The sequence below is a fragment of the Podarcis vaucheri genome (assembly GCF_965113315.1).
Source record: "Podarcis vaucheri genome assembly, chromosome: 4".
Classification (NCBI taxonomy): domain Eukaryota; kingdom Metazoa; phylum Chordata; class Lepidosauria; order Squamata; family Lacertidae; genus Podarcis; species Podarcis vaucheri.
The window spans coordinates 4,891,059-4,907,114 of NC_138762.1; the positions used below are offsets into that span (position 1 = coordinate 4,891,059).

Genomic DNA, 16,056 nt, shown 5'->3' on the forward strand with positions numbered 1-16,056 from the left:
GATCTCTGCTGAGAAACCTCCAAGGAAGGAGAGTCCACCACCTCCCAAGGGAGACCTTTCCCTGCCCAACTGCTCTTAGATGTCCCTCAAGGCAGCGGGTCCTGAGTTCTAGCCCTGCTGAAACCATTGCACTGGCTGCCAAGGAGGAACCAAGCGAGGTTCAAAATAAATAAATCCTATTCTCATCATAAATCAGTAATACTTTCTTGTGCATGCTTTTTATGCTTTTTTCTGCCATTTCCCTTTGCAGAAATGCTTAATTGCTAACTCAATGGACTGAAAATGGATGGTTGTTGTTATTATGTTTAGGGAAGCTTTTAATATTTGATGGACTATTGTATTTTAATATTTTGTTGGAAGCTCAGCTGTACCTGCTGGAGGTGATTCAAAGCCATCCTGGTGAGTGATGGGTGGTGTGGGGGACCCCCATGGGGAGGTGGGGGAGGGAGGGGCTTTGGGGAAGGGATTGTCCGTCTGCAGGAGAGGAGGACCCTACTGACCCAAGTTCACTATCCTGTTTGAAAGGGGAATCATCTGAGGGACTTCCTGTGAACATCTGGGTCAGGAATGCTGTTCCTGGAATGGACAAACACACAAGAGGTAACCGGCTGTGCATTCACACAAACAATACTCTTCTATCTATTCTTATCACAATATCAAAGGTTGTTTTTTTAAAAAATAAATTTTTATTAATTTTCCAACAAAATTATACAATTTTATCCAAATTTTGACAAATTAAATTTTGACCACCTGGCACTCTGCAGTGTGCCAACCTTCCCTACCCATTTTTAAATGGTTTTAAATTCACTTCACCAAGAAAAAGCTTCAGGATCCATTAAACAGCAGATACATGAAAGTGCAGATACATGAAAGAGCTGTTTGAAGAATCACTGTGTCGTCTGATATGTTCGCCCACAACTTAACACCAGGAATGAATATTGACATCCTGGGCATCACCGAACTAATATGGACGGGAATGGGCGAATACAGTTCGGATGACCATCATATCTAGTACTGTGGGCAAGAATCCCGTAAAAGAAATGGAGGATTGCCTGGCGTGCACAGGTAGTGGCACAGGTTTGGACATTTCTTGAGAGAGATGTCTTGGCCTTGGCCTTTCTATGGGATTTTTTAAAATTATTATAGGCTCCGGTTTTGCACTCTAAGGAAGTTGCTCAGTTGTTCCTAAGGGACCAAAAGGCTAATTGCAGCCTGGATACACTTGCCCAATTCAAACAGAGTCCCATTAGAATTTATATAGCCCCATGGTTTTCAACTTTTCAAACCAATCTGTGAAAAACCAATTTGAAATGGGTAGTTGTTCAAATTAGTCAATTTAACTCTTATCTGGGACCATTCCTGCTAAATCAAAGCATATACACCTTCATGTATCTGCTGTTTCATGGATCCTGAAGCTGGGTAGAGAGGGTTGGCACACTGCAGAGTGCCAGGTGGAACAAGGAAATGTGGTCCTAAATTGATCTAATCTAAATACTGGACTACCCAATAGCCTGATCTATTAGAAAGCTTAAAATTCATGAGACTCCTCCATTGGGACCCAAAGAATTTGCAGATACAAAAGGAAATTAAAGCTTTACAGACTCAATATTCACAGATTATTAATCAAGAAATAGAATGGAAACTAAGGAGGATGAGACAAAGGAATTTTGAATCTGCAAATAAATGTGGGAAACTTCTAGCTTGGCAATTAAAAAAGAGGCAAAAACAAAGCACTATCACAAGCATCATATCAGAAGGAAAGTCTGTGGAGAACCCTGTGGACATATGAAGATGTTTTCAGAAATATTATAAACAATTGTACAAAAAGGGTAAAGAAGATAATGCTGAAATTGAGCAATTTATTAGAATTAATGGTTTGCAGAAGATTCCCGATGGTAAAAGGATCCTACTAGATGGACTAATTACAAGACAGGAGGTGGAAAATGCAATAAACTCAATGCAACTTGGCAAGGCCCCGGGACCAGATGGTTTATCAGCAAAATATTACAAGACACTGAAAGATTGGCTTATTCAGCCATTGCTAGAAGTTTGCAATAAGATTATAAGAGGGGACAGAGCACCTGAAACCTGGAGGGAAGCTTATATTTCTCTGATTCCAAAACAAGATCAAGATAGATCCAATGTAAAAAATTGTAGACCAATCTCTCTACTTAATGTGGATTATGGTTTTTTTGCTAATATATTGGCCAATAGGCTGAAGAAGGTCATGTCAGAATATATTCCTAAGGACCATTCTGCCTGGAAAACACATGGAAGATAATATTAGGAATATAGTAGATATTTTGGAAAAGTTGGAAGCAAGAAAAAATTGTAAAGCAATGTTAATGTTTACTGATGTGGAGAAGGCCTTTGATCTTGCAGTTTTATGACATATATTTCGTTGGCTGTTTGCAGTATGGTAGCGCTGCAGAGAGCTTGCTGGGGAGACCATGCATTAAAAAAAGGACTCAAAAATAACTTAAACAAGGTTTTAATAAGAAAAACAAAAGCTCCTTTTACACTAAATACATTAACAACCAAACCAGACCCAACCACCAACCCATCCCCTAGGGTAATGGGAGAGCTAGGTGCTGCTCCTTATATACTACGCCCAGATGCTGACACACCTTAATCAAATACAACTCAGCAGCACCTGCTATGTTTCACAGCTGTAAAGCTGGGTCTCGTTATCTTGCTCTGGCCCCTTAAAGACATACACATCGGGTGGAACAATGATGAACCTTTACATTTAAAGAAACCATTCAACATATTTTAGAAAGTATTGGGGTTGGTCAAGAGTTTTTAAATGGTATTACAGTGGTACCTCAGGTTAAGTACTTAATTCGTTCTGGAGGTCCGTTCTTCACCTGAAACTGTTCTTAACCTGAAGCACCACTTTAGCTAATGGGGCCTCCTGCTGCTGCTGGAGCATGATTTCTGTTCTCATCCTGAAGCAAAGTTCTTAACCCAAGGTACTATTTCTGGGTTAGCGGAGTCTGTAACCTGAAGCGTATGTAACCTGAGGTACCACTGTAATGCGATCTATCATGAACAAAAAGCAAAAATTGTAGTAAATAATGTGGTATCGGAGGAAATTAGAATTGAGAAGGGTACTGGGCAAGGGTGAAAAACTTGAATTTATACAAAGAAAACTATGAGAAATTATGGAATAAAATCAAGAGAGTTTTAGAGATTTGGTCAAATTTGTTGTTGTTTAGTCGTTTAGTCATGTCCGACTCTTCGTGACCCCATGGATCAGAGCACGCCAGGCACTCCTGTCTTACACTGCCTCCCACAGTTTGGTCAGACTCATGTTTGTAGCTTCAAGAACACTGTCCCACCATCTCGTCCTCTGTTGTCCCCTTCTCCTTGTGCCCTCCATCTTTCCCAACATCAGTGTCTTCTCCAGGGAGTCTTCTCTTCTCATGAGGTGGCCAAAGTATTGGAGCTTCAGGTTCCCGATCTTCACGAATTTAAAATTGTCATTAATGGGCCAGATTTCTGTGGTTAAGATGAATGTACTGCCAAAGATGTTGTTTTTGTTTCAAGCCCTCCCAATTATTGACAATCTGAAATGTTTTAAAGAATGGCAGAAAGCTCTATCTAGATTTATCTGGCGGGGGGACGACGACCCAGAATTAAGTATAAATTACTAACGGATTCAAAAGAAAGAAGGAGATTCTCCCTGTCAGATCTGAAGATTTATTTTGAGGCTGCAGCTCTTTGCTAGGTTAAGGAATGGAATACAGCTAGATGATGCGGATGTTTTAGAGATTTGACAATGTGTTTGGATGGCATGCTTATCTATGGTATGACAAGGTAAAGGCCCATAATGGTTTTAAAAATCATGTAATTAGAAAATCCTTATATAATGTTTGGATAAAATACAAAGATCTCTTAGAGAGGAAAACACCTAGATGGCTTTCGCCAATGGAGGGAAAGGCCCAGAAAAAGTAAAATATGAAAACCAAGTGGTTGAGATATTCTGATCTGTTACTGGAAGATAAAGAAGGATATAAACTAAAACCATTTGATCAAATTAAAGATAAAATAAATTGGCTACATTACTGTGTGATAGGAATTTTATGGTCTTAGATATATGGCAACGTTCATAACCACACGTACATAGATCAACAAAGGAAGCCAACCTGGAACCATTTTGATTCCTAAACTGACCAAATCCTTTCTCTGCAAGGTTAAACTGGAAAAGCCTCCCCATTGTCTCTTTCCTCACAAATCCAGTCTCAAGGATATGTCTGTTTGAATAAGGTGTGAGCCTGTGACCTGGCCCAGGAAATAAGTATTTTAGCACTACAAAAGAATGGCCAGGCTCCCCAGGAAATTCAATCAAGCAACCTGCCAGACAGGAGATAAACAAGGACAAGAGAAAAACAACATTTAAATTTCTGTGATGTAGGTGGGATGTATCTGAGGGGTGGTCTTAGGTTACACCCCTTCTGTGATGTATACATAATGTTTCTGGGGGTGGTCTTGATCTGGAGGATGGGAATTTCAAAAGTCTTTATAAGCCATTGCACAGCATTTTGTGGGTCCTCTTCCTCTCCTGCGTGTGAGGGGAGTACCCTGTTGCAACAGATCAATAAAGATCAGGCTTACTAGCTGCTTTGCTTCTCAATATTCTCTGGTTGGCCTCTGTTATTTTCTCCTACCAATAGGGAACCTATGTAAGGACTCTATATGGGCTCTTGGATACCCCATAAGGGAAAAGGGCATATTTTTATTTACAACTGCCAGATTAATGAATTGTATAAATTAGATAAGAAAAACGATTTTACTTCAGAAATTGTTTATGTGAATGCACAGCCGGTTACCTCTTGTGTGTTTGCCCATTCCAGGAACAGCATTCCTGACCCAGATGATTCCCCTTTCAAACAGGATACGTGAACCTAGGCCAGTAGGGTCCTCTTCTTCGGCAGACGGACAACCCCTCCCCCAAAGCCCCTCCCCCACTTCCCCATGGGGGTCCCCCACACCTCCCATCACTCACCAGGATGGCTTTGGCCGCCTCCTGTGTGGAGCAGTTCTGGGTTCGGAGCCCCCTGAGCTGAGCTGTCTGGCAGTTGTGAATCACCTCCGGCAGGTACAGCTGATCTTCCTCCAGCAGCTGAAAGGCAAAAGTCAGTCCCTTCTCCACCTCCGAGAGTGCAGAGTGGGGGGCAAGGAGGGCAGGTCTGAGTCCCTGCTCTGGTTCTCTCCAATACTCACCCCTGGGGGACGGATGTGCAACCGCAGCACATCTGCAAAGAGAAGGACATGGGGACAGGTGAGTCCCTCCCTGAGCACCTGGCAAGGCTATTCCAAGAGTTTTCTCCTGGATTCCAACTCCTACTGCAGGGGAGGAGGGACATCCCAGGCCTTGGGGCCCAATCCTGGCCTCCTTCAACCAGAATGTGGCTCCCCAGGCCAGGGGTAGGCAAGCTAAAGCCTGGGGGCCGGATGCGGCCCAATCGTCTTCTCAATCCGGCCTGCATATGATTCTGGAATCAGCATGTTTTTAGATGAGTAGAATGTGTCCTTTTATTTAAAATGCCTCTCTTGGTTATTTGTGGGGTATAGGAATTTGTTCACCCCCCCCCAAATATAGTCTGGCCCCCCACATGGTCTGAGGGACGGTGGACCGCCTCACGGCTGAAAAAGGTTGCTGCCCCCTGCCCCAGGCTAACAAGATGGTCAATATCCGGTTCCACTCCACCCTTTTAAAATTTAAATAACAAAATGGATCCCAACTTTCAGAGCATGTAAACCACATGAGTGGAAAGACCGCTACTCCACTCACAGAAATAGGACTTGTTATGTACTGAAGTTCTCACCCTGGGCCAGCAGGGGGATACTGTAGATAGTTATGCAAATGAAGGATCGAAAGTGACGTTCAGTGATTGGATAGTTTTAGAAAGTTGAAACAGTTACGTTGTTCTGGAGCTCTATATAAGCAGGCTGACTGAGCTCCTCAGTTCAGTTCAGTTCTGGCATCTGAATAAAGAAGAGCTGTTTGAAGAATCGCTGTGTTGTCTGATATGTTCACCCACAACTTAACAGGACTATACTTCCTTCTCCCACCTTTAAAGTAAATGTCTACTAAATGAAACCGAATCGACCCAAGTTTGCCTTCCTCCACCAACCTGAACTTCACTCTTCAAGCCAAAAGACAACACTTCCCCGTCCCCGGGTGAAACCCCCTGGCCTTTCGTTGGTAGAGCTGCCACAACACCAGTGGCGTTTATCTCAGTGCTGCGCGAGGAATGACTGAGTGGGCGGCGAGATGCTTTCAGCCTCGGACACTTGGCGGGTTCTGAAATGGCCGTGCAGGCCAGATTCACGACCCTGGAGGGCAGGATTCATCCCGCAGGATATAGTTTGAGGACCCCTGGTCTACACTGACTGGCAGCAGCTCCCCAGAGTTTCATGCAGGGATTTCGTCCAGCCCTTGAGGAGATGTCAGGGGTTGACCCCGGGACATTCTGCATGCCAAGCAGATACTCTAGGGCTCCCCATATTTCCCTGCACTTTCAACATTATGCTATTAGCAACCGTGGAGATTCCACCAGCCGCTTTTGAAAGAGAACACTCACCTGATCAATAGTAATTATTATTTCTGGAAAGGGAAATGGCATACTTTTGTGGCGTGCATAAGCGTGCATAAGAACGTATTACTCATTTATGATGAGAATAGGATTTATTTCTTTTGAACTTCGCTTGGTTCCTCCTTGGCAGCCAGTGCGATTGTTTCAGCAGGCCTAGAACTCAGGACCCGCTGCCTTGAGGGACATCTAAGAGCAGTTGGGCAGGGAAAGGTCTCCCTTGGGAGGTGGTGGAATCTCCTTCCTTGGAGGTTTCTAAGCAGAGATCGGACGGCCATCTGCCATGGATGCTTTAGCTGAGATTCCTGCATTGCTGGGGGTTGGACTAGATGACCCTGGGATCCCCTCCTATCTCTCCACTCCTGAATTCCAGGAGGAGCTTCCTTGCCTCCTGCAAAGCCCTTTTCCCTGCAAGCTCTTCCTCTGGTTTCTGGCCAAGGGAGGGAGATGCTCAGAGCCCAGCCAAGAGCCTCACCCCCCCAAAAGGATATCTGGGCAGTGGCGTAGCCGGGGGGGCAGCTGCCCCCCTTAATCCATAAAAAATAATAATAATCTGAGAGAGGGCTGAGCTGGAGGGACTCAGCTTTGCAAGGGTTAAAGGGAAGTGAGCTGCCTTCCTAGAGAGGCCAGGAAGCGCACGGGGGGGGCTGGTCCTCCAGAGCCAAGGCCCCTCCCTCCCCAGTCCTTCCCTGCAAGGGCCGAATCGCAGCCCCCTCCTGGGATCTGGTGAGTCCATAGCTGTCAACTTTCAGATTTGAAAATAAGGGATCAGCAGCCTCACCTGTCTCCCAATCCGGGATAGCAGCAGGAAGCAGCGGGAAAGGCCGCTGGAATAAGGGAATTTCCCGCAAAAAAGGGAAGGTTGACAGCTAAGGGTGAGTCTCCTCTCTCTCCCCCCAGAGGGTGCAGTGGGGAGACGGGGGGGGGTCCCAGGGGAGGGTGCCTGGGGGGCCTGATCTGCTCATGTGTGGGGGGGACCCCAAGTCAGGGAGGAGAGGGTCCTGCCAGGGAGGGGCCAGGTCTGCAGCGCTCGCCTTCCTGGAGATCAGAGGATCCCTGACTCCCATGAAATCTCCCTTCTTTAAACAAAGGAGTCCCTGGGACTTTAACTCTGTGTGACGTCGCTCAGCCTCATTGCACAACAGAGGAAACATCTGCAAATAGTTTTCCAAAGCTGGAGGAGGAGGTGGACTAGCCCCCCCCCCGAAAAAAAGGGTGGGAGAGAAAGGCCAGGAATAAAGAGAGGGATCCCAGCCCATAGTCTGGCTGCTGCATTGCAAACCAGTTTGTGTTAAGCTATCTAATAGAACAACAACAAAAAATCAAGGGAGATGTCTTTGGCCCCGCCCACTTGGCCCTCAGGGGTTTGGCCAGATACATTCCTGGCCCTCAGAAGAGAGAAAAAGAGATCTCACCCCACGAATCTGTCTGGACAGCGGCAGATATTGCAGAAAAGGTGACAGAAGCAGGGGAGTGGGGGTGGGGTGGGGGTGGGGTGAGCAACCCATGAGGACCCCCGGGGTGAGGACCCCCACTAGAGAAAAGCATCCATTTATCACAAGATACAAATGACTCCCTTGTCATTTGGTTCTGACTTCATGCATTGACTGGAAGGCAGCAGAAACCAGGTTGATTAATCTGACAGAAATCCCTTCAGTTGCCTCCACATTCTGCATTGCTTGAAGGCTAGAGATTTATTTCTTCTCCTCTTCCTCCTCCTCTTTCTTTTCAAAAAGATATCTCATGGTCTGGGATGTGGTGCAGTCCAGCCCTAGTTCCCAGCAAGACTCATCCATGCTTGCTCAGGGAACCATCCCCCCCCCCCCCGCCCAATGAGGACGGAGAACATCCCATAATGGTCTGCTGATGGCCCATCCTCTTTCTGGGAAAGCATCCATGGAATGAGATCTCACACCCTTCAAGTCTTTGTCATTCTCTTTCTAGTATTTCTCCCCATTTTGCATTGCTAGAAGGCTAGAGATTTGTTTCTTCTCTTTCAAAAAGATATCTCATGGTCTGGGATCTGGTGCAGTCCAGCCCTGGTTCCCAGCAAGACTCATCCATGCTTGCTCAGGGAACCATTCCCCCCCCCCCCCGTCCTACAAATTCTGTAACAGAACAATGTATTTCCTTTGTAGGATTTGCTAGAGCTTCTCATTTAGACGGACAGAACTTCGCAGAAGACCAAAGGGTTCCTTCCGATCTCTCAGAGGCTTCCTGAGAGCACAGATGGATGAGCAAGACTCAGCTGGCCCCAAAGCAGGAAGAGGCCATGCCAGCCAAACTGGGAGCAGTGGGGGATTCTGGGAAAACCCAGTGCAGAAGATCCTGGGTGAGGAGGACACCCTCCGCTCAGAGGTGCAGAACCAACAGTTGAGACAGTTCTGCTGCCAGGAGGCCAAAGGACCCCGAGAGGTTTGCAGCCGACTCTACCACCTTGACCATCAGTGGCTGAAGCCAGAAAGGCACACGAAAGCTGAGATGCTAGACCTGGTGATCTTGGAGCAGTTCCTGGCTGTCCTTCCCCTGGAGATGGAGAGCTGGGTGAGGGACTGTGGAGCGGAGACCAGTTCCCAGGCGGTGGCCCTGGCCGAAGGTTTCCTCCTGAGTCAGGCAGAGGAGAGAAAGCAGGTGAGAGAGACTTTCCTCTGGATACTCCCAAGGGGCTCCAAACAGGACAGAAAACATCCCATAATGCTCTACTGTTAGCCCATCCATTTTCTGGGAAGGCTTCCACGGAATGAGATCTCACACCCTTCAAGTCTTTGTCATTCTCTTTCTAGTATTTCTCCCCATTCTCTGTTTTGAATCCTTGTTTCTTTCTCAGGGAAAGGATCTCTTTGCAGAAATGGACCTGGATTCCTGTGAGGCAGAGAGGCCTCCGTTGGACACCAGAGAGAGGCCACTGGGTAAGGAGGAAGGTGGTTTTTCTCTGTTTGGTCTCATTCTGTTGGTTTCCCAATTCATCTGAGGGTTTTTTCATCTTGTTTTGGGGGGAGACAGTTGGGGACAAGGGTCCAGAAGAGGGGAGATGTATTTCTGCACGAACAAACATATGAAATGGTCAAAAACGTCCAAATACTCTCAGTAGGTAAGTCCTTCTCAAAGGCCCATCTGTAGTTAGAGATGCCCTGTTTCACCTGTGAGAGAAGCAGGCACTCCTGGCGTCCTGCTTACCTTTTTTTCTCTTGCAGGTGGCAGAAGGATGCCGGGAAGACCTCCTGATCCGCCTTTTCATTGGGGCAGAAGGGAAGCAGCGGCTGTGGAACCAGATCAGGTCAGGGGAAGCTGCCTTGTGGGAATGTCATGGACTGGTTGGGCACAGAGGAATGTTGGGAGGAAGCAGCCGGGGAACCAGGAAGGGAAGACGGCTCAGAGCTCAAGGAGTGGAGGTGGAGGAAGGATGAGTGGTCAGAGGGAGAAGCCTGGGAAGAGGAGGTGTCAGAAGCTGAAGGGGAAACAGGGCTTAGTGAGCTGGGAGACTCTGTGGCAGAATGCAGTGCAGAATCAGAGGCAGAAGAGGAAGGAGGCGAGTGGGAGAGGAAGATCGAGAGGCAGAGGTGAGTCAGGAGAAGGAGGAGCCACCGGGGGCTCCCTCTCCTTTTGCCAGAAGCCACCCTCCCTGCTTGTCTCTCAGATCCAGGAGACCCCCTGCAGTGCAGGAATCTCTGCTAGATAATCTAAGACAGATGCCCATCCAAAAGAGGCTTATTATATTTCTAGATTGATAACTGAATGCAAAAATAGGTTTCTAAGCAGTGGACAAATGAGAACAAATAGCAGCCTGGATTCGCCTAACCAGCCCCATCGGCTGCAAAATGGGGCCTGCCCCCCCATTCCTCCCCCTCTCCATGTCCCCATGAACCCCTTGAATTTGACTTTAGGGCATTAGGAGGAGAGGAGAAAGTGGATCCTTCCATTGGGGAAACTGGAATGCTTGCCTAGGCAGAATGACTTGAATAACACAAGGTGGAGTACAAAAACGAATACCCATAATTTAAACTTAGAATAAAATAAGCATCCATAAATAAAATGTGCAGCAAAGCAATCCTATTGAAACAACTGCCCTGTGTGAGTCCTTGAGGGCCCCGCTCCTGCCACTCACCACCTGGCCCAGGGCGGGGCCTGAAGCCTCATAAGGACTGCTTGTGCCCAGGAGGACTCTCCTGCGTGAGTGCCTGAGGGCCCCGCTCCTGCTACTCACCACCTGGCCCAGGGTGGGGCCTGACAGGCCTCATAAGGACGGTTGTTGCTGCTGCTGCTGGCCAGGAGGACTCGGAGCGGCGCAATGTTCTTTTTAAAATGTTTTTTTTTTAAATTTTCTTTTTTCCCTTTTGATTACTTTTTTTTGGGGGGGGGATGGATGTTTGGTTGGGTTCGGGAATTTGTTTGATTTTAATAAAAAAATTCCTTCCAGTAGCACCTTAAAGACCAACTACCGTATTTTTCGCTCTATAACACGCACCTGACCATAACACGCACGTAGTTTTTAGAGGAGGAAAACAAGAAAAAAAATATTCTGAATCAAATGTTGTACTAAACTATTTAATAAACAACCGGTATATCAGAATCATATTACAACCATGTAAAGTGAACAGCAGTCAACAGTGGCATTAAGAACCATCATCACTGTCATTAACAAATGAAGAGAGAATTTTAGGTTCGAGTACTCTTCTAGTCTTCTGTGAACCCCAAGAACTCATCAGTGCTAGAGTCAGAATCTATGAAGTTCAGCTCCTCACAATCACTGGCATCACTTTCTTCGCCATCTTCATATAAAATCTCATCTTCTTTTGCATCCAAACCATTGCTAATGCCACATTTTTTGAATGACTGTGCAACGATTTCCTCCTTCACCGAGTGCCATGATGTTTTCACCCATTCACAAACTTGAGTGATAGTGGGCCTCTTCATTCGTCCTGTAGGTGTCAGATCATGATTACCAGCAGCCATCCATTTGTTCCACTCTTCTCGCATAAAGACTCGCTTAAATGGCTTGTTGATGGAAACGTCGAGAGGTTGCAACTGGCTGGTAAGACCTCCAGGAATTACAGCTAGATGAGTCTTCGCTTCTTTAAAGCACTTTTTTGTAGTTTCGCTAATATGTGCTCTAAACTGGTCCAGTACTAATAAGGCAGGTTTTTTCAAAAGCCCTCCAGGACGTTTGGACCACACTTTTTCAACCCATACTCTCATTCCATTTTCGTCCATCCATCCTTTCTCATGAACATGTACAACAATTCCTCGTGGAATCACTTCTTTTGGAAATGTTTTCCTTTTGAAAATTAACATGGGTGGCAATTTGGTGCCGTCTGCACAGCAGGACAACACAACCGTGTAATGGGTTTTCTCATGTCCGGAGGTTTTCACAGCAATAGTTTTGGCACCTTTCAGATCAACAGTCCTATTAGATGGCACATCAAAGGTTAGCGGGACCTCATCCATATTCCCAATCTGGCCAATTTCAAATCCATTTCTCTTCCTAGCATCAATTACAAATTTATGAAAAGACAGAATCTTAGATTCATATTCTTCTGGCATTTTTTGTGCAATTCTAGTTTTCGTGCGCATAGCAAGGCCACATCGCTTCATAAATCTGTAGCACCATGATGGTGAGCCAGTAAAATCATGAATGCCTTTCTCTAAAGCAATGCGTTTGGCTTCATATATTATCATTTTTGTGGAGACTGTGAAGCCATTATTGCGGTGACGTGTGATCCATTCTTTCATGGCCACGTCCAACTGTGGCCACTTTGCAGCATGTCCACGAAAAGTGTGCTTATTTTTATCTGCTTTTTGCAGCTGATCCTCCTGTTTCCTCCAATCTCTTATCATTCTTTCTGTTGGAGGTGGCCCAAAATGTCTCTCTGCTGCTCTGTTTCCATGCTCCTTAGCATATTTTACTACCTCTAGTTTAAAAGGAATCTTATATGCTAGTCTTCTCTGCTTTATCATCCTTATCAGAACAGGGGAGGTTTTCTGCAAGAAAATACCGGTACAGTTTTCTGCAATAAAATAATGAAGGAACTTTCAGTGATGTATGGTATCTCCAATACAGTGATGAAGGAAGGGGGGGGGAGCTCACATTTCTCCTAGGCAAAGCAGCCAACTCCTATAGGCCTAGGTGCCTCCCCCCCCCATTAATATTTGAGGGAGTCATCCTCCCCCCCATGCCAATGGGCATTGCCATTCATATAAGGTACCAGTGTGCATGCACTTTGTCTTGAGATCATTGCAGTCTGTGAGATGGGGCTTACCTGTACCTGCCCCCCCCATATTTTATTGAAGTTGGAAGAGGGAGGGAGAGCTCACATTTGTCCTAGGCAAAGCAGCCAACTCCTATGGGCCTATGTGCCTTCACCCCCCCCCCATTAAATATTTGAGGGAGTCATCCCCCACCCCCCATTGTGGTATGTGAGGTGGGGCTTACATGGCTGCCCCCCAATATTGTTTGAAGTTGGAAGAGGAAGGGAGGGAGGGAAGGAAGGAAGAGAGAGGGGGAACTCACATTTGTGCAGCTGCCTTGCCTCGAACGGGAGCAAAAAGAGGAGGAGGAGACGCAGGGACACGAGCCTTGTAAGCCGCTTTGTTTGAATTTACCGGTGAGGTGCTGGGGGATGGACGGAAAGGGATGCCCTCTTTGTCCCTCCTTCCGGCTCATTGTAAAGAAAGCAGAGTCGCTTACATGTGTGTAAGGGAGAGCCATAGAGCAGGCAGACAGAATCTGAATGCGCTCAGCTGTTGCCGGCTTAGAGGCTGCAGAAAGCCATAGAGTCGGCAAGCAGGCAGACACGCTGGGATCAGCTGTTGCCGGCTTCCCTCCCAGCGAGGGCTTCCCACCCAGCGAGGGAGGAGGAGAGGCGAGGCTGCAGAAAGCTATAGAGTCGGCAAGCCGGCAAGCAGGCAGACACGCTGGGATCAGCTGTTGCCGGCTTCCCTCCCAGCGAGGGAGGAGGAGAGGAGAGGCTGCCGAAAAGCCAGCAAGAGCGGCTCCTCCCGCCTGTATTCGCTCCATAACACGCACACACATTTCCCTTTATCTTTTAGGGGGGGAAAACTGCGTGTTATGGTCCGAAAAGTACGGTAAGTTAGTTCTTGGTATGAGCTTCCGTGTGCATGCATACTTCTTCAGATACACTGAAACAGAAGTTGCCAGATCCTTCTATATAGTGAGAAGGTGGGGAGGGGTATTACTCAGAAGGGTGGTGGGAATGGGAGATTGGCAGATAGCTGAGATGAGCCTGTTGACGACTCTTAACGACTGCAATAGGTCTTACAGGAAAAGGCAAGGGGTGAGAAGGTGAAAAATGGCTTAGTCATGTATAATGAGATAAGAATCCAATGTCTTTGTTCAAACCAGGTCTCTCCATGGTTTTAAGTTTGGTAATGAGTTGCAATTCAGCAGCTTCTCTTTCCAGTCTATTTCTGAAATTCCTTTGTAGTAAAACAGCTACTTTGAGATCTTGTATAGAATGTCCTGGGAGATTGAAGTGTTCTCCTACTGGTTTCTCTGTTTTGTGATTCTTGATGTCAGATTTATGTCCGTTTATTCTTTGGCGTAAGGTTTGGCCTGTTTGTCCAATATAGAGAGCTGAAGGACACTGTTGGCATTTGATGGCATACACAATGTTAGACGATGAGCAATTAAATAGTCCCGAGATGGTATGTGTGATGTTGTTGGGGCCAGTAATGGTGTTGTCCGGGTGTATGTGGCAGCAAAGTTGGCATCTGGGTTTATTGCAGGCTCTGGTGCCAGTGTCCGTGTTAAGTCTGGTTGTAGTATTATTGTGGGTTAGGAGCTGTTTAAGATTGGGTGGCTGTCTGTAGGCAATGAAAGGTCTTCCTCCCAGAGCTTGAGAAAGAGAACTGTCATTGTCCAGGAGAGGTTGTAGATCTCTGATGGTGCGTTGTACTGTTTTAACTTGGGAGCTGTATGTGATGACTAGAGGTGTTCTGTTATTTTCTTTTTTGGGTCTGTCTTGCAGCAAGTTCTCTCTGGGTATCAGTCTGGCTCTGTTGATCTGTTGTCTAACTTCATCTGCTGGGTATTTTAGTTCTAAAAAGGTTTGCTGTAGATCTCTTAGGTGAGAGTCTCTGTCTGTAGAATTGGAACAGATGCGGCTGTAAGGTAGTGCCTGGCTATATACAATGGACTGTTTGGTATGTTTGGGATGGTAGCTAGAGGCATGTAGCTATGTTTGTCGGTCAGTAGGTTTACGGTATAAGGTGGTATCTATGCGCCCATCCTGTATTTTTATAGTAGTGTCCAAAAAATGTATTTCTTGCATAGATTGATTCATTGTTAGGTTGATTGTGGGGTGAAAATCATTAAATTTCTGGTGAAAGGTGTCCAGGGTCTGTTGACCATGTGTCCAGATGATAAAAATATTGTCAATGTATCGCAGGTACAAGAGAGGTTTGAGTGGGTAGGAGTTTAGGAAACGTTGTTCTAAATCTGCCATGAAGATGTTGGCATACTGTGGGGCCATGCGGGTGCCCATTGCTGTGCCGCTGATCTGAAGGAACAGGTCATCACCGAATTTGAAGTTGTTGTGGGTAAGGACAAATTGGCAGAGTTTGGTGGCAAGGTCCGCTGTGGTTTTATCTGAAATGGTGTTCCTTATAGCTTGTAAACCATCGTGTGGGATGTTGGTATATAGAGATTCCACATCCATAGTAGCTAGTATAGTATTGTTGGGAAGATTATTTAAAGATTGTATTTTGCTCAGTAATACCCCTCCCCACCTTCTCACTATATAGAAGGATCTGGCAACTTCTGTTTCAGTGTATCTGAAGAAGTGTGCATGCACACGAAAGCTCATACCAAGAACTAACTTAGTTGGTCTTTAAGGTGCTACTGGAAGGAATTTTTTTATTTTGATTTTAATGTGTTTGTAATTTTTAGTTTTTTGTTTGTATTGTTTTATTGTGGGTTCTTTCTTTTTATTAAGGGTTTTATTTTGTTCTTAAGGGGGGGTGGTCAGGGCTGCCGGGGAGTGAGCCCCAGCCCACAAAATACCTGGGGCATGTTGCACGGGGGGGATGCACTGGGACAACTGATCTCAGTGATCACGGGTAGGCGGAGGAGTTACGCTGAGACCAGACCATGTCATTACAGAGGAGGCAGGTTTAGTCGTTGTTTGAGGACTATCCCTGCCTCCAGGTCTGGTCCTGACTGGACGGATACTAGAATCAGCAAGGGATACCCACATGACCTGAAGGTGCTGCTGTGCAATGCCAAGTCAATGATTCATAAAACCAATGCCATCCATGACTTGATCATGGATGGAGGACTTGACCTGGCATGTGTAACAGAGACTTGGTTGGATGAAGCAGATGGGCCTGTCCTTGCGGCTGCTTGTCCACCAGGTTTCTCTTACGCACAGCAACCCAGGCCTTGTGGGCGGGGAGGGGGGGTTGCAGTGCCATGGTCACATCACTTCCTGGTGCAACTGGA

The 16,056-nt window shown here is 46.3% G+C and overlaps 2 protein-coding genes across 7 annotated transcripts in view; one reads left to right on the forward strand and one right to left on the reverse strand.

The window, feature by feature from the left end:
* The window catches only part of LOC309530321 (uncharacterized protein), a 275,292-nt gene that overhangs the window by 54,524 nt on the left and 204,712 nt on the right, over positions 1-16,056 (forward strand). For 2 of the 6 annotated variants that reach the window (XM_082219140.1, XM_082219144.1), the window contains exons 1-2: positions 7,289-7,474; positions 8,738-9,230. In XM_082219140.1, the coding sequence (XP_082075266.1) occupies positions 8,829-9,230 (402 nt within the window). In that variant the 5' untranslated portion in view covers positions 7,289-7,474; positions 8,738-8,828. Of the gene's footprint in view, positions 1-7,283; positions 7,475-7,571; positions 8,026-8,737; positions 9,231-16,056 lie in introns of those variants that run through there. The other 4 variants (XM_082219141.1, XM_082219146.1, XM_082219142.1 and 1 more) reach the window with 4 other exon arrangements.
* LOC309530344 (uncharacterized protein) overlaps positions 1-16,056 on the reverse strand; it is a 187,212-nt gene that overhangs the window by 12,152 nt on the left and 159,004 nt on the right. The window lies entirely within an intron of this gene.